Source organism: Bos javanicus, chromosome 4 (genome assembly GCF_032452875.1).
Source record: "Bos javanicus breed banteng chromosome 4, ARS-OSU_banteng_1.0, whole genome shotgun sequence".
Lineage (NCBI taxonomy): Eukaryota > Metazoa > Chordata > Mammalia > Artiodactyla > Bovidae > Bos > Bos javanicus.
Genome location: NC_083871.1, coordinates 113,242,931 through 113,267,922, shown reverse-complemented (window position 1 = coordinate 113,267,922; position 24,992 = coordinate 113,242,931). Strand labels below are relative to the sequence as shown.

At 48.2% G+C, this 24,992-nt stretch overlaps 2 protein-coding genes and 3 non-coding genes across 12 annotated transcripts in view; 1 reads left to right on the top strand and 4 right to left on the bottom strand.

Moving 5' to 3' along the window:
* Nucleotides 1-24,992, top strand: part of ZNF746 (zinc finger protein 746) — a 78,714-nt gene that overhangs the window by 34,048 nt on the left and 19,674 nt on the right. For 2 of the 8 annotated variants that reach the window (XM_061415059.1, XM_061415058.1), the window contains exon 1: nucleotides 22,055-22,507. The exons of 2 other annotated variants lie outside the window; for them this stretch is intronic. In XM_061415059.1, the coding sequence (XP_061271043.1) occupies nucleotides 22,484-22,507 (24 nt within the window). In that variant the 5' untranslated portion in view covers nucleotides 22,055-22,483. Of the gene's footprint in view, nucleotides 1-21,722; nucleotides 21,995-22,048; nucleotides 22,508-24,992 lie in introns of those variants that run through there. 4 more of the 8 variants (XM_061415062.1, XM_061415065.1, XM_061415060.1 and 1 more) reach the window with 4 other exon arrangements.
* On the bottom strand, nucleotides 7,452-7,523 carry TRNAC-GCA (transfer RNA cysteine (anticodon GCA)). Its single transcript has one exon. It is a non-coding gene; the product is annotated as a tRNA-Cys (tRNA).
* TRNAC-GCA (transfer RNA cysteine (anticodon GCA)) lies at nucleotides 8,839-8,910 on the bottom strand. The gene has a single exon. It is a non-coding gene; the product is annotated as a tRNA-Cys (tRNA).
* Nucleotides 11,080-11,151, bottom strand: TRNAC-GCA (transfer RNA cysteine (anticodon GCA)). The gene has a single exon. It is a non-coding gene; the product is annotated as a tRNA-Cys (tRNA).
* On the bottom strand, nucleotides 21,709-22,485 carry LOC133246942 (basic proline-rich protein-like). The gene has a single exon (XM_061415485.1). It carries the CDS (start codon nucleotides 22,483-22,485, stop codon nucleotides 21,709-21,711), a length of 777 nt encoding a protein of 258 aa, XP_061271469.1.

The following is a 24,992-nucleotide window of genomic DNA, read 5'->3' as shown; positions in this document are numbered from 1 at the left end:
ATGTATTGTAGTTTCAGCATCAGCATCAGTCCTTCCAATGAACATTCAGGACTGATTTCCTTTAGGATTCACTGGTTTTCTCTCCTTGCAGTCCAAGGGACTCTCAAGAGTCTTCTCCAACACCATAGTTCAAAAGCATCAATTCTTCAGCCTTCAGCTTTGTTTATGGTCCAACTCTCACATCCATACATGACTACTGGAAAAACCATAGCTTTGACTAGATGGACCTTTGTTGGCAAAGTAATGTCTCTGCTTTTCAGTATGCTGTCTAGGCTGGTCATAACTTTTTTCCCAAGGAGCAAGTGTCTTTTAATTTCATGGCTGCAGTCACCATCTGCAGTGATTTTGGAGCCCCCCAAAATAAAGTCTGTCACTATTTTCATTGTTTCCCCATCTATTTGCCATGAAGTGATGGGACCAGGTGCCATGATCTTAGCTTTCTGAATGTTGAGTTTTAAGCCAACTTTTTCACTCTCCTCTTTCACTTTCATCAAGAGGCTCTTTAGTTCTTCACTTTTTGCCATAAGGGTGGTATCATCTGTATATCTGAGGTTATGGATATGTCTCCGGCAATCTTGATTCTAGCTTGTGCTTCATCCAGCCCAGCATTTCCCATGATGTACTCTGAATATAAGTTAAATAAGCAGGGTGACAATATACAGCCTTGATGTACTCCTTTCCCAATTTGGAACCAGTCGGTTGCTCCATGTCCAGTTCTAACTGTTGCTTCTTGACCTGCATACAGATTTCTCAGGAGACAGGTAAGGTGGTCTGAGATTCCCATCTCTTGAAGAATTTTCCACAGTGTGTTGTGATCTACACAGTCAAAGGCTTTGGTGTAGTCAATAAAGCAGAAGTAGATGTTTTTCTGGAACCCTCTTGCTTTTGCTATGATCCAAGTTGTTGGCAATTTGATCTCTGGTTCCTCTGCCTTTTCTAAGTCCAGCTTGAACATCTGGAAGTTCACAGTTCCATGTACTGTTGAAGCCTAACTTGGAGAATTTTTAGCAATGCTTTGCTAGCATGTCAGATGAGTACAATTGTGCGGTAGTTTGAACATTCTTTGGCATTGCCTTTCTTTGGGATTGGAATGAAAACTGACCTTTTCCAGTCCTGTGGCCATTACCGAGTTTTCCAAATTTGCTGGCATATTGAGTGCAGCACTTCCACAGCATCATCTTTCAGGATTTGAAAAAGCTCAGCTGGAATTCCATCACCTCCACTAGCTTTGTTTGTAGCGATGCTTCCTAAGGTCCACTTGACTTCACTTTCAAGGATGTCTGGCTCTAGGTGAGTGATCACACCATCGTGGTTGTCTGGGTCATGAAGATCTTTTTTGTATAGTTCTTCTGTGTATTCTTAGCACCTGTTCTTAACATCTTCTGCTTCTGTTAGATCCATACCATTTCTGTCCTTTATTGAGCCCATCTTTGCATGAAATGTTCCCTTGGTATCTTTAATCTTCTTGAAGAGATCTCTAGTCTTACCCATTCTATTTTTTCCCTCTACTTCTTTGCATTGATCACTTAAGAAGGCTTTCTTATCTCTCCTTGCTGTTCTTTGGAACTGTGCATTCAAATGGGTCTATCTTTCCTTTTCTCTGTTTCCTTTCACTTTTCTTCTCTCAGCTGTTTGTACGGCCTCTTCAGACAACCATTCTGCCTTTTTGCATTTCTTTTTCTTGGGGATGGTCTTGATTACTGTGTCCTGAAGGATGTCACGAACCTCAGTCCATAGTTCTTCAGGCACTCTGTCTATCAGATCTAATCCCTTGAATGTATTTGCTTCCACTGTATAATCATAAGAAATTTGATTTAGGCCTTACCTGAATGGTTTAGTAGTATTCCCTACTTTCTTCAATTTAAGTCTGAATTTTGCAATAAGGAGTTCATGATCTGAGCCACAGTCAGCTCCCGGTCTTGTTTTTGCTGACTATATAGAGCTTCACCATCTTTGGATGCAAAGAATATAATCAATCTGATTTTGGTATTGACCATCTGGTGATGTCCATATGTAGAGTCTTCTGTTGTGTTGTTGGAAGAGAGTGATTTCCATGACCAGTGTGTTCTGTTGGCAAAACTCTGTTAGCCTTTGCCCTACTTCATTCTGTACTCCAAGGCCAAATTTGCCTGTTACTCCAGGTATCTCTTGACTTTCTACTTTTGCATTCCAATCCTGTATAATGAAAAGAACATCTTTTTTGGGTTTTAGTTATAGAAGGTCTTGGAGGTCTTCATAGAACCGTTCAACTCCAGCTTCTTCAGCATTAATGGTCAGGGCATAGACTTGGATTACTGTTATATTGAATGCTTTGCCTTGGAAATGAACAGAGATGATTCTGTCATTTTTGAGATTGCACCCAAGTACTGCATTTTGGACTCTTTTCTTGACTATAAGGGCTACTCCACTTCTTCTAAGGGATTCTTTCCCACAGTAGTAGATATAATGGTCATCTGAGTTAAATTCACCCATTCCAGTCCATTTTAGTTCGCTGATCCCTAACATGTTGATGCTCACTCTTGCCATCTTCTGTTTGACCACTTCCATTTTACCTTGATTCATGGACCTAACATTCCAGGTTCCTATGCAATATTGATCTTTACAGAATTGGACTTTACTTCCATCACCAGTCACATCCACAACTGGGCATTGTTTTTGCTTTGGCTCTGTCTCTTCGTTCTTTATGGAGTTATTTCTATACTCATCTCCAGTAGCATATTGGGTACCTACCAACCTGGGAGTTCATCTTTCAGTGTCCTATATTTTTGCCTTTTCATACTGTTCATGGGGTTCTCAAGGCAAGAATAATGAAATGGTTTGCAAGTGGATCATAACACACTGTGGAAAATTCTTCAAGAGATGGGAATCCCAGACCACCTTACCTATCTCCTGAGAAATCTGTATGCAAGTCAAGAAGCAACAGTTAGAACTGGACATGGAACAACAGACTGGTTCCAGATTGGGAAAGGAGTACATCAAGGCTAAATATTGTCATCCTGGTTATTTAATTTCTATGCAGAGTACATCATGGGAAATGCTGGGCTGGATGAAGCACAAGCTGGGATCAAGATTGCTGGGAGAAATGTCAATAAGCTCGGATATGCAGATGACACCACCCTTATGGCAGAAAGTGAAGAACTAAAGAGCCTCTTGATGAAAGTGAAAGAGGAGAGTGAAAAAGTTAGCTTAAAACTCAACATTCAGAAAACTAAGATCATGGCAACTGGTCCCATCACTTCATGGCAAATAGATGGGGAAACAGTGGAAACAGTGACAGACTTTATTTTGGGGGGCTCCAAAATCACTGCAGATGGTGACTGCAGCCATGAAATTAAAAGACACTTGCTCCTTGAAACGGAGAAGGCAATGGAAGCCCACTCCAGTACTCTTTCCTGGAAAATCCCATGGACAGAGGAGCCTGGTGGGTCCTAAGCTAAGAGTCAGACATGACTGAGCGACTTCACTTTCACTTTTCACTTTCGTGCATTGGAGAAGGAAATGGCAACCCACTCCAGTGTTCTTGCCTGGAGAATCCCAGGGATGGGGGAGCCTGGTGGGCTGCCGTCTATGGGGTCGCACAGAGTCGGACATGATTGAAGTGACTTAGCAGCAGCTCCTTGAAAGATAAGCTATGATAAACCTAGACAGCGTATTGAAAAGCAGAGATGTTATTTTGCCAACAAAGGTCCATATGTTCAATAGTTTTTCCAGAAGTCACGTATGGATGTCAGAGTTGGACCATAAAGAAAGCTGAGCACCGAAGAGTTGATGCTTTTGAACTGTGGTGTTGTTGAAGGAAAGGGGACCCCTTACAGGGCCCGAAACTGGGTTCTTGTCTAACACTTCGAAATGAATTGTCCGAGGAGACACATGTGCTGACAAAGCAAGAGATTTTATTGGGAAAGGGCACCTGGGTGGAGAGCAGGAGGGTAAGGGAACCCAGGAGAACAGCTCTGTCACATGGCTTGCCGTCTCGGGTTTTATGATGATGAATAGTTTCCAGGTTGTCTTTAGCCAATCCTTCTGACTCAGAGTCCTTCCTGTTGGTGCATGCCTTGTTCAGCCAAGATGGATGCCAAAGAGAAGGATTCTAGGAGGTGGTCGGACAGGTGGTGTCTCCTTTTGACCTTTCCCAAACTCTTCTGGTTGGTGGAGGCTTACCAGGACCTCCTGTTGTAAAACAGCTCATGCAAACGGTTACTGTGGTGCCTGGCCAGGGTGGGCAGTTTCAATCAGTGTGCTTCCCCTAACAGTGTTGGAGAAGACTCTTGAGAGTTCCTTGGACTGCAAGGAGAGAAAACCAGTGAATCCTAAAGGAAATCAGTCCTGAATAATCACTGGAAGGACTGATGCTGAGGCTGAAACTCCAATACTTTGGCCATCTGATGGGAAGAACCCTGCTCCTGGGAAAGATTGAAGACAGGAGGAGAAGGGGACGACAGAGGATGAGATGGCTGGATGGCGTCACTTACTCAAAGAACATGAGTTTTAGCAAGCTCCAGGAGTTGGTGATGGACAGGAAGGCCTGGCATGCTGCAGTCCATGGGGTCGCAAAGAGTCAGACACGACTGAGCGACTGAATGTAATGTAGTGTAAGGTGGCTGAGTAGATTTAGGAATCCCCTAGATCATGAATGGACCTAAGCTAACATAAATCTAAGACCAAGAAATGCTGCTGGAGAAGAACCACATTCTACCAGAGGCTCTGTGATCTGTGGGCAAATGTGTAAGATGAACTCACTTTGATTGGCACCCTCCATCTCCACGCCAGGGAGCGGGTAAACTTTCTTTGCTGCAAGCTGTCTCTCCCACCTTTGGAATCTCTCCCTCTCACCCATCAGCTTCCCCTTTGAGGCCTTGACACCCCTGCAACTACTTCCCCTCCTCTTGAGGTTAGGAGATAGATGGGCTCCACGTTGGACATTTACCATCAGCCAGCCTCCTCTTTGCATTTCCTGAGATAAGAGATAGGTGGGCTTTAGTTGAGGAATTTACAATCAGCCCTCTGGTAAGTAGCCAGTCTTAGTCTCTTGTAAACACCTCAAGGGAATAATTATGACAAGGACAAAGAGAAGAAAAAATTCCTGAGTAAAAGATAAGGGGACACTCCACATGCTCAGAGAGACTTGGAGTCAAAAGTCAGAGGATAATTCCAGGCCAGAATGAGTCTTGTTCCTCCCAGAAGCCTTCACTTTGAGATCCATCTTGGCTAAGGTGTGCACACCCCAGGGGAAGGTCCTGAGACAAATTAACCAGGGGGGAATAAGGCACGGGAAGACAAAGACCCACAGAACTGCCCCCTTATAAAGGATTTAAACTTCCCAAAGGCGTAACTCTCTCTCTGAGCTTGCCCATCTCCTTTCAGCATGTACTTTTCTTTTCAATAAAATTTTTACTTTACTCGTTTCCTTCTGCCTCCTTGCCTGAATTCGTCTTGACTAGGCAGACACTACTAGGGACCTTAGCCCTAACTGCTGGCTCCTCTGGCCCAGTTTTAGGACTCCCAGTCTGGGAAACTAAGACCCTGCTTCCAACCACTGCTCACAGCGCTTGCTGCAAGCTGCCATTTATGCTGCACGTGTCTGACGCTGGGAAGACTGAAGGCAAAAGGAGAAGGGGCGGGCAGAGGATGAGATGGTTAGATAGCACCACCGACTCAGTGGACATGAATCTGAGCACACTTTAGGAGATAGTGAAGGACAGGGGAGCTCGGAGTGTTACAGTCCACGGGGTTGCAGAGTCAGTTAGTTAGTGACCGAACAACAACAAATATATGTACCATTCATGTCGATGGGCATTTAGGTTGCTTCCCTGTCTTACCTATTGTAAATAGTGCTGCAGTGAACAATCAACATTGAGGGGCATCTTTTTAAAAAATCTTTTATGTTGTATTGGGATATAGCTGATTAACAATGTTGTGATCGCATGTATTGTTTTGAATTAGAGTTTTCTCAGGACACATGCCTAGGAGCAGGACTGCAGGATCGTATGGTAACTGTCTTTTTAGCTTTGATTTACCTTTTTCTAATAATTAGTGACATTGACTATCTTTCCCTGTGCCTGCTGTCTTCTTTGGAGAAATGCCTATGTAGATCTTCACCCATTTTTTTTTTGAGTTTTTTTTTTAACATTAAGCTGTATGAGTTGTTTGTATACTTTGGAAATTAATCTCTTGTCTATTGTATCTTTTGCAAACATTTTCTCCCATTTGGTGAGTTGTCTTTTCATTTTGTTTATTATGGTTTCCTTTCCTGTACAAAAGCTTTTAAATTTAATTAGGTCTCATTTGTTTTATTTTTGTTTTTATGTCCATTACTCTAGGAGACCAGTCCAAAAAAATATCTCTGCAATTTATGTCAAGCAGTGTTCTGCCTATGTTTTCCTTTAGGAGTTTTATAGTATTTGGTTTTGCGTTTAGGTCTTTAATCCATTTATAGTTTATTTTTGTATGTGGTGTTAGAGAATGTTCTGATTTTACTCTTTTTCATGTAGCTGTCCAGTTTTCCCAGCACCACTTATTGAAGAGACTGTCTTTTCCCCATTGTATACTCTTGCCTCCTTTGTTGCAGAGTAACTGACTGTAGACGCCTGAGTTTATTTCTGGGCTCTCTATCCTGTTGCATTGATCTACATTTGTGCCTTTGTTGACCACCTTTGTGCCAGTCCCAGAACCAGGGACCTCTTGATCTGCAGTCAAATGCTCTACCCCTGAGCTATCCCCCCAGGAACACCAGCACATTCTGAGGAACACCTTTCATCCGTGTGGTGACACTAAACTCTACAAAATTAAGTTATAGATCTCCTCCAGGACTGACTTTCTGGAAGCTGCCAGACCTGGCTCCTAGTAAGACATCTTCCATCCAGTCTACAACTTTTCAGGCCTCAGTTGGTGTGTTGGGTCATCAACAAGGAGAAAGGGAGAGCAGTTGCCTGATGAACCCCCAACCCATTTCCGATCGCCTTGCTTTAGCCCAAGAGCTGCCCAAAGGTTTCCATAACTGCCCACACACCCCTCCCTGGGCTCCTGGCTCCTTGTTCCCATAGGTCTGACCCCACCCCCACCCCCACTCTGCTGTGCCAAACTGTTTTGGATGAGGGTGGTAATTTAGGGTTACCATTTATTGTCTGTTCCTGGGAAGTCAGCTGTATCTACAACTTTCTAGCCTGCCCTAAAAACACCCATCAGTCTGTGTCGGGGGCCTTGCCTTCTCTTTGAGGATCCAACAGAGCTGGAGAAATGAGAAACACACAGAAGAAGAAAACGCAGATGCCACAAGGAGGCGGGATACCTGGAGTGTTAGTGCAGAAGACACAGGAAGGGGTGTCCACCCAGGCTGCTCCTGTATTAGTGCTGACCTGGAGCTTCCTGTTTCAAGGAGGATCCGAACTGGTGGAAAAATGAAGAAAAATGGAACGAGTAACAGTCTCCATGAATGAAAAATCCAATATGGCAGGGGGCACCTGGATTTGAACCAGGGACCTCTTGATCTGCAGTCAAATGCTCTACCCCTGAGCTATACCCCCTTACTTATTATAGGTGTCTAATAATCACCTTTCACCTTCATAGTCACACCCAGGACTCATGTAACATACTGGAAGTTTCTATTGGTTTCTAGGAAGCTGGTAAGACCAGCAACTTATTCCTCCACAAGCTCAGCCCATAGAGGTCTCCCTCCCAGGCCCTGGAGTCCCACAACCCTACCCCTTCACATGCCTGCATCTCCCCCTTCTCCTCCATGTGTGGTGACAGCAGCAGCCTGGAGAAGCATGGACATCTATTGCTGGAAGGGCCTTTAGAATTTGTCTTTCTCTTATTCTGCACTACAAAACAGCAAGTCAAAGAGATCCTGCCAATCTCTTGGGAGACACATGCAGTACCACCAGAAGGTGTCTCTTCAGCCTGTGTATCTGTGCATTAAACCTGGGGGTGCTGGTGGGGACACTGGGGAGGCTGGTGAACTTCTTAGTCCCTAACCTGGATCTTTTTTATTTTCCTAAAGCTAGTGGTAACCTCATGCCTCTTAGGCAAATATTTTATATAACTAAGCAACTTGCAGCTACAATTATATTACCGTTAGTTGCTCAGTTGTGTCTGACTCTTTGGGACCTCATGAACTATAGCCCTCCAGGCTCCTCTGTCCGTGGGATTCTCCAGGGAAGAATACTGGAGTGGGCTGCCATGCCCTCCTCTAGGGGATCTTCATGACCCAGGGATCAAACCCGGGTCTCCTCCATTGCAGGTGGATTCTTTACCATCTGAGCCACAGGGAAGCCCACAATTATATTATTAGTGGTTATTATTATTACCTCGCTTTGGAAGAGAAAACCTGTCAGACAGTATGATTTTCGCTTTTAACTATTGTGCTGCAGTCCATGGGGTCGCAAAGAGTCGGATACGACTGAGCAACTGAACAACAAATTGTTGATGAAGAAATGGAGAGGAAGAGTGGAGGGAGAGGACCCGGAATTTCAAGTGGAATAAACAGGGCAGTGAAGTCTGTGAACTAGCTAGATGCGCCCCCAGGTGGTCATGATGTGAGTTTATTGACCTGAAATAACAGGAAGATCCCCTGGAGGAGGGCATGGCAACCCACTCCAGTATTCTTGCCTGGAGAATCCCATGGGCAGAGGAGCCTGGTGGGCTACAGTCCACAGGGTCACAAAAGTCAGACACAACTGAAGCAACTTAGCATGCATGCATGCAAGAGCTTCCTCGGGAGACAACCGGCCCACTGTATACAAGCTGCCACTGTGAATAACTGAGCATCCATTAGAACAGAATGGAAACCACTGCCTTTGCCAGCTTTCCTCCAATATTCCATAAAAAGTCCAGTGCAGTAGGGGGCACCCGGATTTGAACCGGGGACCTCTTGATCTGCAGTCAAATGCTCTACCCCTGAGCTATACCCCCTTACTTGTTATGGGTGTCTAATAACCACCTTTCATGCTTCCCCAGTGGCTCAGCAGTAAAGAATCCACCTGCAAGGCAGGAGACTCGGGTTTGATCACTGGGTCGGGAAGATCCCCTGAAGGAGAGCATAGCAACCCACTCCAGTATTCTTGCCTAGAGAATTCCATGGACAGAGGAGCCTGGTGAGCTACAGTCCACGGGGTCACACAACTGAAGAGACTTATCACTCATACAACCACCTTTCACCTTCATGGTCACACCCAGGACTCCTGTAACACACTGAAAGTTTCTACTTATTTCTGGAGAGCTGGTAAGATCGGCAACCTATTCCTTCCAAACTCAAACGGAAGCAGTCACCTGGATCATCTTCCTGAGAAAACATGTTGGAGCCCACTCACCCCCGCCCCCCGACCACGGGCCCTGTGAGTCTTTGCTGCTCGGGCTGAAAGCCAACGTCCACAGTACATTTCCAGGGTCCCTGTTAAAGGCAGGTGACTGAGGTTCTGATGGAAAAGTAGCCTGGGGCGTGGCACGGATTGCATGACTGAAAGTGGATTGCAGCCCCTACTGTGTAACCGCCAGTCACCGTCCGCATGCTCCCTCAACAGTGCCCATCACTGCCACCACTGCCCTTTCTTTAGTCTCCGTTCTGTGCAGACCCTGCTGAAGCAGCTCAGGATGGAGCGACTGGAGCCCTGAGGACCTCCTATAAGCACCTCACTGTGATTGGTTACAAGGGGAACATAGGAGAGGCATCAAAGCTCCCAGCTCCCCGCCACGGCGGTGCATGTGCGCTGTGAAGGGGGGATGAACCCGCAGGAAAGGTGACGTCTGCAAGGCTCTAAGGTAAGTGTTAATGGGCATCCAGTCAGCCCTGGAGAAGTTCACCTGGGGCTGCAAGAAGCTAGAGAGGCTTTCTGGCAAAGACCTAAACTATCCGACCTCTCCTCCATCCTACGAAGACTCATTCCACGGGACCAGAGGCTAAAAAAAGACGTTTTTTTCAATCACAGAAAATTAACTGAAAGGGAGTTGTTGGAAGGTGGAGAGACCAAATCACATCCTCTGAACCGAGAAGGAACTTTAAGAATGAAAAAAGAAGCAGACGACTCCATAAAGTACAAATACGAAAGTTTATTGTGGATGACCTTCACAGGTAGGACCTGGCGGACAACGATCCAGCATCATTCAGAGTGGCGCCCTGCGCCGCTGATGGGGTACCAGGAGAATTATAGGGACCAAAGCTGAAGACAATCTGACCACTACAGGAGGAAGACATCCACACTGATGGGAACCAGGGTTTTGTCCTCCCCCATGGGGATCTCATGACCAGAACTCATGACCAGGATCAGCAAAAGGCACTCTTCTGCGGTTTATCTCAGATGGAAGCAAGGGTAAAAGCTGATGGAGAATTTATCTGTCTTGGACACATTCCTTATAAGTGGGCTAAAGGAGGGGAGGGGATAAGACTGCCGGCCTGAGATGGAGCTGAGAAAATGGGGTCCCTGTGGTTCAACCCCACAGGCCCTTCCCTTGTTATAACTGTAATCTCAGCAGCACCTTTTTTTTTACTTTCCATCAGCCCATGAGGACAACTCCACTGTGAACTAAACCCATTCCCTCTCCTTCACCCGAGCGTGGACCCCCTCCAACCTGGCGTCCCTGAAGCTTCTCCCCAGCCTTCAATTCATGCCAAGTCCTCTAAAGCGACTGCCGTTCTCCGAGAAGGGCTTTCAGGATGATCCAGTACAGGAGCTGCTAAATGTGGCCCCAGAAAAAGAAATCATCTCTGATGTTTCTGTGATGTGAGTGGATGAAAGGAAGTTTCAGAAAGGAACATCAGGAGATGTTTTACTGTTGAAAACAGCCAAACAAAACCTGAATCTCTAGAGACAGGCCTAGAGGGGGATGTATATGTTTATATGTTTCCGGGTAGTTCTAGTGCTCAGATGAGCCTGGAGTCCCCATGGTCTAGGATAGAATCATTTTGCTGGTTCTGGGACTTTCCATTGCCCCAGCCCAGGAGATGAGCTCAACAGCTTCCTTTCTACTTTACCAACTCCTTTGCCACCATCTCCTTTACCAACTGTTGCACCCCTCAATCTGCCCACCGAGAAAAGCCCACCTGAAGGTGTAATTTGGTGTGGGTACTAAAATAAGACTTACTTGAGGGGGCACCTGGATTTGAACCAGGGACCTCTTGATCTGCAGTCAAATGCTCTACCCCTGAGCTATACCCCCTTGCTTATAAGTGGTAGCTAATAAATACTTTCTCACCTGTGTTGAAATGCCCACACCCCCTGTGCACTGAAATTTCTACCAATTCTCAGAAAGTTCTGAAGATATGGAAACTTTGCCTGACAGGAAATTCGCACCTTTTGGCCCTCCTCTTCCCCATAGACCTCCCTCCCAATTTTAGCCCCAGAAACCGCTACTCACAATTTTGCAGTCTCATTTTTCTTGGTACTACCGTGAAGGCACCAGCTGGAAAAATCACTGCTAAGCGCTGGCCCTCCTTTGCCTTCCTCCCTTTCCTCAGCATCTACCAACTTGCCCCCAGCTCGATTTTCATCTTCCCCACCTTCACCCCAGTCCTGAGGGGTGGACTGGGGGGCTCTGTTGCCCATCTCAGCCTTTCCCCTCTTCTTTCCTCTCATCGCAGCTATGTCTTGACTTTCGGCAAGATCTTGACTATTTTTTGATCCTCCAACTCCCCCTTCTGGACTTTTACTTCAGGATAAATTGTGTAAGGCTCTATAATTCCCTTGTTCAGTAATACTTAGGGTGATTTTGCTTCTCAGATGAATACTGACTGGCACATCTCACTGGCACATCTCACATTTCACTTTTTCGTTCATGTATAAAATGTACAGAAGATGCATAAATCATAGGTGTTCCACTTTATGAATAATAATAAAAAATACACCATGTAATCTCACATCCAGATCAAGAAATAAAACATGACTCAGGGAGAATGGAAATGAGATGTAAGGGCTAGAGTAGAGAATTGGTCCTTCCTGAGTGTACACTTTTATATAGCTTCAAATTTGAATCATTTTAATGTTTTATTACATTTCCAAAAAAAAAAAAAAAAACTTAAGTATGGAAAGACGAACCTGAAAATATAAACAAAACCCAGAAACCCAATGGTATGTCACACTGATAATTTGACCACAAAGAAGAAAGTACATTCAGTGGTATATATACTAAGGGGAAAAAGAGATACTGAATTTTACTTAGAAGTAAAGTTGTTTCACTTTACTTGATGTGAGAGTTGGACTATAAAGAAAGCTGAGCGCTGAAGAATGGATGCTTTTGACTGTAGTGTTGGAGAAGACTCTTGAGAGTCCCTTGGACTGCAAGGAGATCCAACCAGTCCATTCTGAAGGAAATCAGTCCTGACTAATCATTGGAAGGATGCTGAAGCTGAAACTCCAATACTTTGGCCACCTGATGTGAAGAACTGACTCATTGGAAAAGACGCTGATGCTGCGAAAGATTGAAGGCAGGAGGAGAAGGGGACGACAGAGGATGAGATGGCTGGATGGCATCACTGTCTTGATGGACACAGTTTGAGCAAGTTTTGGAAGTTGGTGATGGACAGGGAAGCCTGGCGTGCTTCAGTCCACGGGGTCACAAAGAGTCGGACACGACTGAGCGACTGAACTGAAAATTGTTTGGTATAACTTACAAAACCTATGTTTTTGAGCAAATGAATAAAGTTTTGATATTTGGGGGAACCAGGGTTCTAATCCTGAGACAGGAGATACAAATATGGAACGGAGACAGGCAAGGAAGAACGGTGGAGCTGGACTGGAATTGTAAGTAGCTATGTGAACACACGTGTGCACGGTGCATGCACACACTCACACGCAAGTACACACAGACACTTCCTAACTCTGCTCTCTGAAGAGCACTAGAAACATCTCAGTTGCAGTGAGTGTGCCTGATGCCCGTATTGTAGTTATTAAATACCATTAAAAAGAGCCAGAAACTTGGAGATCTGGCTGATTCCAGGGCCGGGCAAAAAACCTAAAAGGTGAACTATGGAACGTTTCATGCTAGGAAGTAGGAGAGTGCCCCGAAACCAATGGGGACACGTCAACAGAGCACAGGGCCAGCTTGAAGAGGCTCACCACCAGCTAAATTTGGGACAAGTTGAGCATCAAAACAAACAGAGGAATGTGTTATAGCTCACTGGGGCTTTCCAGCCATTGCTAGTGGTAAAGAACCTGTCTGCCAGTGCAGGAGACATAAGAGATGTGGGTTTGAACCCTGGGTCGGGAAGATCCCCTGAGAAGGGCATGGCGACCCACTCCAGTATTCCTGCCTGGAGAATCCCATGGACAGAAGAGCCTGGCAGGCAACGGTCCACAGGGTTGCAAAGAGTCGGACACAGCTGTAGTGACTTAGCACACACACACAAACGTTTTAACTCATTAAAGAATCCATAAATCCACGTTACTGAGGTTTTAAAATTTTTTTAGGTAGAGAAAGGAAAGCTTTACAAAAACCTTTACCAACAAGTCAATTAATAAAGGTAAAAAGCAGGATCGAAATACAAAATCATCAATTTATGACCATCATTGTAAAAACTTAGATAAGAATCATTAACAGATGCTTAATTTGTTAGATGAAGAATATCAGGGAACAGGATACAGAAAAATCTGCTAAACACTACTTCAATTCATTATCCAAATTCAACTTCATCAATAATGTAACAAAGTAACATCATTTCCCTTTTTTTTAATTAAAAAAATTTTTTTTCATCATTTCCTTTTGATGTGAGGCACAAAAGACATAATATCACTTGTGTGGTCATTTTGCTAAGATACTGAACTTTAAATAATGAGGGGACTTCCTTGGGGGTCCGGTAGTTAAGAAGCCACCGGCCAATGCAGGGGACACAGGTTCAATCCCTGGTCCGGGAAGATCCCACACGCCTCGGAGCAACTAAGCCAGTGCTCCATGTCTACTGAGCTTGCGCACGTAAAACCCGTGCTCTGCAACAAGAGAAGCCACTGCAACAGGAAGCCCCTGCACTACCCTGAAGCGTAGACCCCACTTGCCGCAACTAGAGAAAGCCTGGGCCCAGCAATGAAGACCCAGTGCGACCAAAAAGAAATTAAAAATTTTAAGTCCATCTAAGGATGACTTGAGGTGTAACACACAAATTTTACATCTGTTCTGTGTTTATCAGCATTCGTTTCAAAGTATTTTCTAATTTCTGTGAGTTCTTGAGAAGAGTGTCATAATCTACCATTCCCCATGCTTCAGACTTTCTGTTCCTGTCTGGAATGTTCCTTGCCCCCCACCCTTTGTCTGCTTAGCAAATCCCTACTGACCCTGTATGCTCTAAGAAACCGCCCTGCGCTCGCAGGAAGGACCTAGCACACCTCCTGCGCGAGACGAAATGTCTCCACGTCCATCGTGAAGCTTCAGCCGGAGCAGTGTCAGTGGAGCAAACCTCCTTGCGTGCTTATTTTCTGGAACAATCATCATTTCAGATGTTCTCCTTTATGCAAATGAATCCATGAATTGTCCCAGGTTTTTCTACTTTGAGGGTCCAAATTACATTACCCAGACGATCTCTTAGCACCAGAAAGTGACATAAAAATTCTTTATTATACTGAAAACCTGGGAGTTTTGTTTACAAAATGTGGTCATCTTGACTATATACTCTCCAGGCTGACGACCTTCAGGTATTCAGTATGGGCTTGTTGACTAAGTGCTACTAAGGTTTGCCCCTTGCCAAGCTAGAAAGGACTCGGTGTCCCTATAAAACACTCCTAATTTCATCTGACTAGCCTTTGATGTGACAGGCTTCACCTTGAAAGCCAGAGGCGGCATTATTCTCATTACAAGGTCATCAAAAATGGCTGACTCAAAGGTCAGCCTTATAAAACTTCAACGTCGCTTGTAAATATGAGTCATAATCTGAGGAATAAGCTTGTTTCTCTTATAACTAATAATGTCATTGCTGGGGTAGGCCATGATCTGCACAGTAAGTGCTCCTTAATGTACATGGTGAGAAATGTTTGTTTTTTTGTTTTTTAACTGAAACACTATTCCCAAAAGCTGTGGGGAATTTAGTTATGGGGAAATTCAATAACCTTAGCCATTCTTTAAAATAAACCTGAAAACAAACTCTGATGCTTGTATGAAAATATGTCTGGATTTCTCCACATCTGGGGTTTGCTTAAAGTAAAACCCACCTAAGGGTTGTCCTTGACAGCTCAGTGGTAAAGAATCCATGTGCGAGACGCAGGAGATGAGGGTTCGATCCCTGGGTTGGAAGGATCTCCTGGAGGAGGGCACGGCAATCCGCTCCAAGATTCTTGCCTGGAGAATCCCATGCACAGAGGAGCCTGGTGGGCTGCAGTCCATGGCGTCTCAAAAGAGTTGGACACGACTGAGCACACACACAAGACCCCCTGAAATCCTTTTGCTGTTCTTCTCACCTTTACTGGCTCAAGGTGACCTCACCTCTGCTCAGGGGGTGATCCAGGCCTAGAGGCTTTGCCTCTGCTGAGGGAGCCTGGAATCCCCTGGGGTTCGATCCTTCATTCTTGAGGCTCATAGCTCTGATCCCAGGGAAGATGCAGGAACCCTGGGATGAGTCAGTGTCTAAGCTGTTGTCAGGTACTGACATCCTCAGTGTAGGCAAGCTGACACCTGCGTATAGAAATAACTGAGGCCATGGAAGGTTCTAGAAAGCATGAGGGGCAGTCATGGATGCCAGGGCACTGAAGCATCCCCAAACATCAGCCGCATGCCCACCTTGCCCCCGGCTCTCTAAAGCCACACCAGGGACTCCCTCCAGGTTGGCTGAGGGTGATGCCATCACAGGGGAAACTGAGCCTCCCTGGAGCTGTGCTGCTCAGACTAAGGCAAGGAGGGAGGCCCAGACTGAAGGTGGGGAGGAGCGAGGGAGGCTACAGGAAGCATTGAATCACCAACCTTCTTCAGTGGTTCATATGGCAAACAATGTTTAAAAATTCAAACAATCATAGGAGTGTTACAGAGCGACTACAAAATTTATCAGTTCAGTTCAGTCTCTCAGTCGTGTCCAACTCTTTGCGACCCCATGGACCGCAGCACGCCAGGCCTCCCTGTCCATCACCAACTCCCAGAACCTACTCAAAGTCATGTCCCTCGAGTCGGTGATGCCATCCAACCATCTCATCCTCTGTCATCCTTTCCCAGCATCAGGTTATTTTCCACTGAGTCAGTCCTTTGCATCAGGTGGCCAAACGATTGGAGTTTCAACTTCAGCATCAGTCCTTCCAATGAATATTCAGGACTGATTTCCTTTAGGATGGACTGATTGGATCTCCTTGCAGTTCATGGCACTCTCAAGAGTCTTCTCCAACACCACAGCTCAAAAGCATCAATTCTTGAGCACTTGACTTTCTTTATAGTCCAACTCTCACATCCATACATGACTACTGGAAAAACCATAGCCTTAACCTTTGTTGGCAAAGTAATGTCTCTGCTTTTTAACATGCTGTCTAGGTTGGATCATTAAAGCATGGCCACTCCATACAACTTCCGGTTTGCTGAGGGCTTTTCAGGCAGTGCCCAGACCCATAGGACACACACAGTCTTGTGTCCAGCCTTGAGCACCATGGTGTCAAACATTTGTGAAGTGCTGGTCTCCAGTCTGTTCAGTCCTTTGTATCCCACTCCTGCTATGCTTGGTCAGAACTCACCTCACTTCACGCTTGGACTCTTGCAGTAGCAGCCACCTGACCAATGTTACATCCCTCTCGACCCCTCCTGCCCGTCATCTTCAGGGACATCTCCATGTCAGCACCATGACCAGCTTATTCCCTGCTTGACTGCAGTTATCCGACCCAGCACCCCCCACCCCCAGAATAAAGTCTGTAAAGCTTGCTATAATATGACTCAGTCTATTTTCCTTTGTGACTCAAAGTCCTAACTGATCACGTTCCTTCTCCAAAATGCGCTTTGTACCCTCTGGCCCCCCTTTTTCCTATGCTGTTGCCCAGCTCACATCTCTGCTACCATCCTCTGGTCTGGAATGCTCTCTGATGATTAACATCCTTCAAGATCCAGTTCAAACATTATCTACTTTACAAGGTTGACTCTGAAGAAAAAGAAAAAATATATATATATATATATATATATTTACTATATGTGTGTGCACATGCATGCATACATCCACACACACATACACTTTCTTACCAGTTGTGTGCAAGGCTGTCTACCAGTCTTGAGGAATACAAAGAGGAGCAAGTCACTGTCCTTGCCCAGAGATGTACCCAGTGCAAAGGGCCAGAGTAGGAGACGAGGACTGACATTGGACGAGGCTCACAAACTCTATAGGCTGTTCATGCCCACAATTTCCTTTGGAGGAAGGTAATCCATGGTAGATCAGGTGGTCTGGTATTCCCATCTCTTTCAGAATTTTCCACAGTTCATTGTGATCCACACCGTCAAAGGCTTTGGCATAGTCAATAAAGCAGAAATAGATGTTTTTCTGGAACTCTCTTGCTTTTTCTATGATCCAGTGGATGTTGGCAATTTGACCTCTGGTTCCTCTGCCTTTTCTAAAACCAGCTTGAACATCAGGAAGTTCACGGTTCACATATTGCTGAAGCCTGGCTTGGAGAATTTTGAGCATGACTTTACTAGCGTGTGAGATGAGTGCAATTGTGCGGTAGTTTGAGCACTCTTTGGCATTGCCTTTCTTTGGGATTGGAATGAAAACTGACCTTTTCCAGTCCTGTGGCCACTGCTGAGTTTTCCAAATTTGCTGGCATATTGAGTGCAGCACTTTCACAGCATCATCTTTTAGGATTTGAAATAGCTCAACTGGAATTCCATCACCTCCACTAGCTTTGTTCGTAGTGATGCTTTCTAAGGCCCACTTGACTTCACATTCCAGGATGTCTGGCTCTAGGTCAGTGATCACACCATCGTGATTATCTGGGTCATGAAGATCTTTTTTGTATAGTTCTGTGTATTCTTGCCACCTCTTCTTAATATCTTCTGCTTCTGTTAGGTCCATACCATTTCTGTCCTTTATCGAGCCCATTTTTGCATGAAATGTTCCCTTGGTATCTCTAATTTTCTTGAAGAGATCTCTAGTCTTTCCCATTCTGTTGTTTTCCTCTATTTCTTTGCACTGAAAGCTGAGGAAGGCTTTCTTATCTCTTCTTGCTGTTCTTTGGAACTCTGCATTCAGATGCTTATATCTTTCCTTTGCTCCTTTGCTTTTCATTTCTCTTCCTTTCACAGCTATTTGTAAGGCCTCCCCAGACAGCCATTTTGCTTTTTTGCATTTTTTTTCCACAGGGATGGTCTTGATCTCTGTCTCCTGTACAATGTCACGAACCTCATTCTGTAGTTCATCAGGCACTCTATCTATCAGATCTAGGCCCTTAAATCTATTTCTCACTTCCACTGTATGCAGGTCAGGAAGAAACAGTTAGAACTGGACATGGAACAACAGACTGGTTCCAAATAGGAAAAGGAGTAGTCAAGGCTGTATATTGTCACCCTGCTTAGTTAACTTCTATGCAGAGTACATCATGAGAAACGCTGGGCTGGAAGAAACACAAGCTGGAATCAAGATTGCCAGGAGAAATATCAATAACCTCAGATATGCAGATGACACCACCCTTATGGCAGAAAGTGAAGAGGAACTCAAAAGCCTCTTGATGAAAGTGAAAGTGGAGAGTGAAAAAGTTGGCTTAAAGCTCAACATTCAGAAAACGAAGATCATGGCATCTGGTCCCATCACTTCATGGGAAATAGATGGGGAAACAGTGGAAACAGTGGAAACAGTGTCAGACTTTATTTTTGGGGGCTTGAAAATCACTGCAGATGGTGACTGCAGCCATGAAATTAAAAGACGCTTACTCCTTGGAAGGAAAGTTATGACCCACCTAGATAGCATATTCAAAAGCAGAGACATTACTTTGCCAACAAAGGTCCGTCTAGTCAAGGCTATGGTTTTTCCTGTGGTCATTTATGGATGTGAGAGTTGGACTGTGAAGAAGGCTGAGCGCCGAAGAATTGATGCTTTTGAACTGTGGTGTTGGACAAGACTCTTGAGAGTCCCTTGGACTGCAAGGAGATCCAACCAGTCCATTCTGAAGGAGATCAGCCCTGGGATTTCTCTGGAAGGAATGATGCTAAAGCTGAAACTCCAGTACTTTGACCACCTCATGCGAAGAGTTGACTCACTGGAGAAGACTCTGATGCTGGGAGGGATTGGGGGCAGGAGGAGAAGGGGACGCCAGAAGATGAGATGGCTGGATGGCATCACTGACTCGATGGACGTGAGTCTGAGTGAACTCCGAGAGTTGGTGATGGACAGGGAGGCCTGGCGTGCTGCGTTTCATGGGGTCACAAAGAGTCGGACACGACTGAGCAACTGAACTGAACTGAATCCGTGGTAGATCTCGCTACATAAAGCTGCTGGCTATTTTGCCAAGTACAAAATGTTAGCCTAGCAGTGCTCTTCTGGCCTCCAACCAGCTTTGGGGGCCTTGGCTTTTGACTCAGCTTAAAAGGGGCAGCGCCTATTAGATGAAAGAACCAACCTGATCAGATCCTCTCTCCTGGGAAGAATTCACACAGATGGTCACTGGAGGCCAGGCTGCATCTGCCCCGTGCTGTTCTCCTCCCCCACAAGGCAGGTGATGGGTCCCATCTTAGAAGCACTGGGACCCCGAGGGGACACATCACCACTCTGTTTCCTTGAGAATGAAGAAGCCCCTTCTCCAAGGTAATCTGGGAGCTGATTGACACATGGTGTCATGAGAACATAAGCAAGCTAGTATGTGTGTGTTAAGTCGCTTCCGTCATGTCCAACTCTTTGCAACCCTGTGGACTGTAGTCTGCCAGGTTCCACTATCCATGGGATTCTCCAGGCAGGAATACTGGAGTGGATTGCCCTGCCCTCCTCCAGGATCTTCCCAACCCAGGGACCAAACCCGAGTCTCTTATGTCTCCTGCATTGGTAGGCGGCTCTTTACCCATAATGCCACCTGGGAAGCCCAAGCTAGTACATGAGTCACCATCAGACAGGCCACAGTGAGAGGAGCAGACCCAGTAGTGTTCAGCTGGGTCCAGTGTCAAAGCAGATGAGTGCAAAAGAAAGCCCAGACCCAGGAAGGTTTGCAGAATAACCTGATGTAATCTGGGTCTACATGTGAGCAAGGAGAGCCAGGGAGAGGCTGGCAGATGGGCCCAAGTAAATAATAGAACCAGTAAATAATAGAACTTTCACGTCCTAGAACCCGAGTTCTCCCCACAGTAACCCCATTGCACAAGTCCCAACCTAGACAAGACTTGGCTAGGTTCTGATGGCCTTTTTTTTTTTTTTTAAATCAAGGACTTCTGTGAAGCTAAGGAAGCTTCAGACAGCATCCCTTGTGTCACTTGAGTACAGACTTTTTAAAACTTGAAATTTGGTGAAGATTTTTTTCTTCATATTCCCCAATTATACAAGCTTCAGGTGTGCACCCTTGGTACAGGGGATGGGTTATTTGGGAAGGAAAGATGATATGGAAGAAAAGCTAAAAGGAAAAGAAAAAGAAAAAAATTAAAAAAGGTAAAGGGCCCCGGGGCAGATTCCAGAACATTCTCCTGCAGTGAGTTGGTCGACTTTGCCAGCTCACGAATTTCCTCCAAAAGGCCAAAGGATGCAGGGGCTCCAATTGGGAAACCCTTATCCCCCATCACACTCCCACATTTGAGAGGCAGGGTCGGAGGGTGGGGCGCACATCAGAAACCAGCTGGGCTAGCATCAGTGAGAAAAAGAAAGTCAGGCACCGGAAAAGACCTCCCGCAATGGCAACACTGTGAGTAAAGTGTCGCCTCCCCACCCCCGCTCCTCCTGGGGAGATTCCACTTTCATACACAAAGTACGCATGCGGGATGACCCCCTTGCGGTATGTTCAGCTCCAGGTGATGGTGAGAAAACAAAGGGCACCTTAAGGCCCGGGACGGCCAGAGCCGCAGCCCTGCGGAGTACCGAGCACGTGGTGCGCAGGTCCCTCTCAGCCCAGAGTCCGGTTAAGAGGAAATGCTGGGCGGCAATGCATCTACACGGCCACACGGGGGCGTCAGTCAAAGGCGCTTTCTGTCCGCCCGCTCCGGTTCGCCTTTAGAGTTTTGAGACTTATTTTTCTCTCCTCGTTTAAAAAAATACTATTCTTGTTATTACAAAATGTTTTTAAAACATTACTGTCGTTACTACAAAACGTAAAGCATCTAAGTTAGAAAATGCATAAAAATGGCTTGTGGTCTGATTGTTAGAGAACTACTTAGACCATATGCTTCCAAACCTTCCAATGATTATCTACGTAATCATGATACACCTAATATATATTATATACATAATATGTAAAATCATATAACCATCCTTGACAGACTTCTCTTAAAGTGTCATGAACATCTTCCCTTACCAACTTTTTGAGCGAAATAATTTCAGGTATTGGTGTTGTGTTCCCTTGTTCACTGCATTAAAAAAACATTTTTATAGGTCACCCACACGTTAGAGAAAGTTGCAAGTGCTGCCTACCGGGATATAGTGAACTATATTCCTATTGCTGGAAGGACGTTTTTCATTTCAACTCGAAGGTGAATAGGAGGGACGGCTGGCCAAGGAAGTGAACACGCAGAAGCCCCGAGCACGGGGGCCAGGACCCAAAGCCGCAGAGGCGACGTGGCCTCCTGCCCCTGGGGAGACGGCGCTGGCCTCCCGGGGCTGGCATGGGGTGGGGGGGTGGGGGGGAGGGGGGGCGGCTGCCGTCGCCGCGGTCACCAGGCGGGGCGGGGGGCGGCCCGGCTGTTCCCTGCAGCGGGGAGATTCTTTTCGGTCACTGAGCCCCTCGGGGCGCAGGGGGACGGAAGCCCGAGACGCTCGCGGCCCCGCGGGCAGGTCGGACGCTGCGTCCAGGCCACGACTCTGCGCGCGCGCCCGGCCGCGGCCGGTGGGTCCCGGCGTCGGGGAATCTGGGGATCGGGGTGTCGGCGGGGTGGCGGGCCAGTTGGCCGGTAGATCGAGGGAGCCGGAGAATCAGCGGGCCGGTGGATCGGGCGGCCGGTGAGTCGATGGGTTGGCGGGGGCCGGGGGTTGGGGTGAGGGCGAGTGTGGGCAAGTCGGCGGGGCAGGGGTTGGGGGAGTTGGGGACTCGCTGGGCCGGCGGGCCGGGCAGCGTCTGGGGGCTCGGCAGGCAGGCGGGCCGTGGGGTGGGGCGGGGCGGGGCGGGGCGGGGCGGGGCGGACGCCGCGCCTGCCGTTCGCCTCTCCGGGCTGCAGGTGGGGCTGTGCGGCCGCGCTGCCTCCAGGAAGCCTCACGGGCCTGCGCCGGCTCCCAGGATGCAGTGTGGACCGGCCGGGCGCTGACGGCGGCGGCGCGTCTGCGGGCGGAGCGGCGCGGGCCGGCCAGCGAGGAGCGCGGCGACGCGGGTGGGGACGGCGGGGCCGGGCGAGCGCCGCCTGCGGAGAGGCCCGGGGCCGGCCTGCGTGGGGCCGCGCGCGGCGGCGGCGGCGGCGACGACTTCCTCCGGGCCGGGCCGGACAGCGCAGGGCCATGGCTGAGGCGGCCGCGGCTCCGGTAAGGGCGGCCCGCGCGCACGGACGCGCGGACTCGGGGGCCCCCGGGGCGGCCGGGGCCCAGCACACGGCGCCGCAGGCCCTGGGGAAGGGCTCCGGTGGCTGGGCCTGGCCGCCGGGCCTGGGGCTCCGGGCGAGCGGGACGCGGGGTCCGCCGGGGCCTACGGCGCCCGCCCGCCGGTTGGGCGCCCCCCCTCCCCGTTCTGGGCCGAGCCTGAGCCGGGCGGAACCGGTCGTCCCCGCACCGCGGGCCGCCCCTCGCCGAGTTCCTGCTGCCCTCCGGGGCTTCCTGCCCCCGCCCCATCCGCTGGCCACCCCCCATCTCCGCGCGCGCCCCCCACCACCACCACCCCGCGTCTCCTTTCTCTGCCCACCGCTCGCTACCCCCCAGCTCCCCCCAGCGGCCTGGTGGCACCTGGGAGGTGTCCGGAGCGGCCGCGACTCCGCAGGCACCGAGTCCCCCTCTGCGCGCCCAGCTCCTCGGGGGGGTGGGGGTGCGGTTCGGGGCGGGGAGACAGCTGCTCCCCCCGGTTTCGTAGAGGCAGGCGCCGCACCAGCCGTTAGGCGTGATTTTGTCCTCGCAGCAAACCTAGGGCGGGGGTAGGTCCTCACTGTCATGAAAAAACCCGAGGCCTAGAGAAGTTAACTTGCCCAGGATCGCACAGCTGGCAAGTGCGTGGGAAGAGAGGGTCGCTCTGTGTGCTGGGACACTCGACGCCTCGGGGCAAGCAGACAGGTACACTTGGTGATGGCGAAGGAAAACACGAAAGAGGCAGGGGAGGACACCTTCTGGGCCTGGGCTGCTGAGATGTGAGTGGGGCTTGCAGGGGAAGGCTCGGGTTTCACCAGCCTGTGCGCGGACCCGGTGGAGCTTTTCGGGTAGGATAGGAGGCTTGGACACGGAGAGGCGGGCCCCGACCGGTGTGTTCGAGGAGGAGTCCGTTTGCCTGGAAAAGGAGGTTTCGGTAGGGAGGCAGGGGGAAAAGAGGCCGCAGGGAGAGTTGGAAGGGGTGTGAGGACCTGGACTGCATCATCCCGCGTGGGGAGCCACTGAAGGCTTTGGCCGTTCTCTTCCCATCGGCGGCTCCCAGGCGGAGAGTTTCTGCTTCCCTGGCAGGAGCCTTGAGGCCAGCCCGATGTCGTCCGCTCACCCTTCAGTGAGGAGGGGTCCTTGAGCAGTGGCCTCCTCCCACCAAATAGTGTGGAAGCCTTCCAGGAGGCTCCCTGGGCCCCCGTTAAAATGTCAGAAAACTGGGTGGTGCCTTTGTCTATAAGGTCAGAGTTTATGCAAAGGCCCTTTTGCAACACAAAGATGATGATAATGGCAGTCGGATGCTCTTGGAGGAGGTTAAGTAGGCTTTTAGGGGATACGGAGCTGGGCAATAAAGTGAAGACACTTGTTAGCGTCCGGGGCCCTGTGTCAGGGACTGGTCACCAGAGGAGGACTGAGGGGAACGGAAGAAACGTGGCCCGGCGCCCAGGGGCGCCTTGCACTCAGAGGCAGGGCTGAGCCAGCCCAAGGTGCCAGGCTGGTGCAGTCCCCACAGCCTCAGGGCAGAACCACCTACCTCTTGAGCAAGAGACCCACCCACATCCAGTTGTTTCTCTGCCAGTCCAGCTTCTCCATCCTTTGAGATCTGTCTTCCTTCTTCAGGTCAGAGGTCATTGGTCCAGCGGCCTTACAGACAACCCCACGATCCCAGATGCTCCGTCCTGAACAGTTTTTCCAACCTGTTTTCAAACTGTCTTGTCACTATTTTCTGAGGTGTCCACCCGTGTCTTGGTTCTCAGCAACTCTCTAAATGAATCCTCACTGGTTCCTATGAGTCACTTTTTAACTTTGCAAATAGTCACCAAACATTTGGTTAGGAATGATTTTTAGAATGTTGTAAGGTCATTCTGAGGACCATTGATCCTCAGACGCTGCCAGAAGGTATAAATATCAGGTCTTCCTCCCTGACCCATGGGTCCTACCTTCAGGTGTGTGTGTGTGTGTGTGTGTGTGTGTGTGTGTGTGTAGGGGGTGTCTAGAGGTCTAGCCTACCTTCAGGTGTGTGTGTGTGTGTGTGTGTGTGTAGGGGGTGTCTAGAGGTCTAGCCCACCCAAAGCAAAATGTGCCAGGCAGGTCACTGGGGAGTCTCCGTGTCTTTATGATGGTTGCAGCACATATGAAGTCTAACCTGTTGGCAAATGTCTTACCTTCCTCATCTGTCTGTAAGGTGTGTCACTGATCCTGGGGCAGCACCAAAAATGTCTGAAACTGGTTCTCCCCTTATGAGTGGTGGGAACAGTAAGAGGAGACAGTCAGTCTCACCCGGGCAGGGTGTTTATGTTGGATTGGAGTCTTAACTCTTGGCTGGGGGCAGAGCCGGGGGAGGGGGGGAGATTTGCAGTCATGGTGATTTTTAGTTTGAGGCGGGTAGTAATTGGGAAGGGGACAAAATCAGATTGTCCTAGGGTGGAGAAGAATTGGTCGCTGGATTTCC